The 2,583-nt window shown below is 62.2% G+C and overlaps 1 protein-coding gene across 1 annotated transcript in view; it reads right to left on the bottom strand.

Annotated features, from left to right (window-relative positions):
* Positions 1 to 2,583, bottom strand: part of LOC103762600 (dedicator of cytokinesis protein 2) — a 49,352-nt gene that overhangs the window by 8,753 nt on the left and 38,016 nt on the right. The window contains exons 29-34 of the mRNA XM_029958417.1: positions 1,496 to 1,594; positions 1,291 to 1,385; positions 928 to 1,006; positions 712 to 812; positions 505 to 563; positions 199 to 347 (exon numbers count right to left, since the gene is read on the bottom strand). Coding sequence (XP_029814277.1) covers positions 199 to 347; positions 505 to 563; positions 712 to 812; positions 928 to 1,006; positions 1,291 to 1,385; positions 1,496 to 1,594 — 582 coding nt within the window. The remainder of the gene's footprint in view (positions 1 to 198; positions 348 to 504; positions 564 to 711; positions 813 to 927; positions 1,007 to 1,290; positions 1,386 to 1,495; positions 1,595 to 2,583) is intronic.

The following is a 2,583-nucleotide window of genomic DNA, read 5'->3' as shown; positions in this document are numbered from 1 at the left end:
TGAGGATGGGCTCAGCTTGGCCCTGGCTGCTGCAGTAGTAGCCCCCAGACACGGGGCCTCAGAGCAGCCCCTCCCCAGGGACCACCTGGCAGAGACAGGTCCCTGTCCCCACTCCCAGGCCATGCTACTCCCCCAGTGCAGGTGGTTCCTGCACCATCCAACCCCATCCTGCTCCCCAGGAGCAGCCCTGTCCCTCACCCGGCTGAAGCTCCCAGTCAGCTGGTGCTCGCAGAGCATCATGTCGAAGAAGATGGGGATGGTGGACCTGCGCAGCTCCAGCTCTGGCACCAGCGTCATCTCCAGGATAGGGCCCACCATGCCCGGGATGAACTCAATCTTGCGATGGCCTGGGGACGGCAGGAAGGGCTGGGGGACAGATCTGCACCCATGCAGGCTCCCATGGCCACACTGGCAACACCCCACTCCCCACAGCCAGTCTGATGATGGTACAGATGGACACCAGCCCATGGAGACCCAGCAACCCCCCTGCACACCCTGGCTCACCGAGGCTGTACCACATGTCCCGGATGGACGCTCCGATCGTGGCTCTCATGTCCCCGTACCTGCCGGGATGGTGGTCAGGCAGCATCGCTCTGCAGCCCAGGGCGTGGCACACCCTGGCCAGCTCGCCCCAAAATCCCTGACCCTGTGGCATGGTGGCAGCCTGGGGCAGGGACCCGAGGTGTTGCCAATCGGCTGGAGTGGACTCACTTGGCCAGGATGCTGTTGCGCTTGGCTGGGGAGAAGTTCTCCAGCTGCAGGGACTCCTGAGTGAGGAAGGCCACGGCCAGGTGGAAATAGTTGTTCCAAAGCTGCAGTAAAAGCACAGGGATGAATGTCAGGCTGAGTGAAATGGGGGGCTGGGGGCCAGGGTGTGTCCTCTCCTGGACCCCCAGTCCCCACCAGGAACTGGCAGTGCCCACTCACCTGCAGCTCGAAGCTGCTGTTGCTCAGGAACATCTTGGTCAAGGTCGTGGCAAAGTGGTTGATGGTGCGCAGGAACTCCCTGGGACCAAGTGGCCACAGGCACTGAGCAAGGGCAGCACCAGTGTGCCCACTGCCCAACCCAGTGTGCCCACCATGCACGTGCCCACCGCTGTCCCGCAGTGGGGGCAGGGCAGGGGCCTTTGTGCCCACTGCAGCACAGCCTGACGCCGCCTGGGTGCACCAGTCCTGCGTGCCTGGAGCTGTGCTCCAGCGTCTGCCTGCCCCGTGCCCCACGAGGAACCCCAGGGTCTCACCCCCAGCCCCAGTGCCTGCCTACGGGTCCCTCCCAGCCCAGGTCCTCACCGGTTCTGCACCATGTTCATCACCACCCAGTCGCAGGGATACACTGTCTTCCCAATCAGGTCCTTGAAGAGAATGAAGGTCTCCATGAGGAAGTCCTACCAGGGAGGAGGAGATGTCAGGAGCTGGGCTGGATCATGATGCCCTCTTGGGAAGACAGGGAGGTGCTGTGAGGGAGGTGCTGGTGTTGCCAAGGGGCAGCACTCACCATCAGCTCCGGCCGGGAGGGGAATGCCTGGATGTAGGCACTGTAGTGGTCCTTGTCCATCTGGCTCAGGATGGCAGCCATGCAGGCCACGTAGTGGCTCTGGGGGAGATGGGCTGGTCAGTCCCGTGACCACGGAAGGGGACACTATCGGTGTTCCCCCAGTCAGTCTGTACCCTGGAGGCCCAACTGCTCTGAGGGACATTCACCCCCCGCCCGCCCTGGTTCCCTCCACCCCAGCTCCACAGACTTTTCCTGCCCCCTTCATCTCCAGCTCCTGGTCTGCACATCCCACTCCAGCAATGGGATGGCTCTGGCACCTGCCATGACACCGAGGGGATGCAGGCATAGCTCTACAGCGTGGTGCTGAAGCATCTCTGTCATTTTTAAGGTAATTTAAGGTCATCTGTGGATGCAAAGGCATTTTGAAAATAGTAAGGAGGTTCTTTCTGGAGCCCGGTGCCTCCAGTGAAGGGTCCCAAACTGAGCCCTTGGCTCAAGTCCAGGAGGCTCCTGGCTTTGTGGTGAGATAAGCAGCCTGCGCAGGAGCAGGATGCTGTCCAGAAAGCTGTCCTGGGGATCTCTGGGGTAAGAGCATCGTCCTGCAGGCTCAGGATGAGTGATGGTCCTGTCGTGCCCCAATGTTACTGATGGAACTCTGTGATCATGCCGTGAGCCCTGTGAGGGCAGCACCGGGTACTGGGCACCACTGTCCATCCCGGGTGTGCTGGAGCAGCCCCAGCAGCTCTGCACAGGACACGGGTGCCACAGGAATCTTCCAGTCCCGGTAGGTTGGTCAGTGCCGGAGCATCCTCCTGGACAATTTCACCGGCCCCAGGCCAGCCCTTGCCAACAACATGGAGCCCAAAGGGGACAGCCCAGGGCGGTTCGGAGGAACGTGGTTGCTGCCAGTGACCAAGGGCTCCAGCTTCGTCCCCGCAGCTCCCAGGCAGCCCCGGGAGCTCCTCGGGACGGGGCGCAGCCCTCTGAGGGCTGCTGCGGGGAAGCCACGGCCAAAACTGGCTGCGAGCGGATTTGCAGGGAATGATCTTGTGGGAAGCGAATGGATCAAACCCCAACAGCTCACGATC

The sequence above is a fragment of the Manacus vitellinus genome, unplaced genomic scaffold, assembly GCF_001715985.3.
Source record: "Manacus vitellinus isolate BGI_N305 unplaced genomic scaffold, ASM171598v3 scaffold_151_pilon, whole genome shotgun sequence".
NCBI classification, from domain to species: domain Eukaryota; kingdom Metazoa; phylum Chordata; class Aves; order Passeriformes; family Pipridae; genus Manacus; species Manacus vitellinus.
The sequence above is the reverse complement of the archived record's forward strand: the minus strand, read 5'-3'. Positions and strand labels throughout refer to the sequence as shown.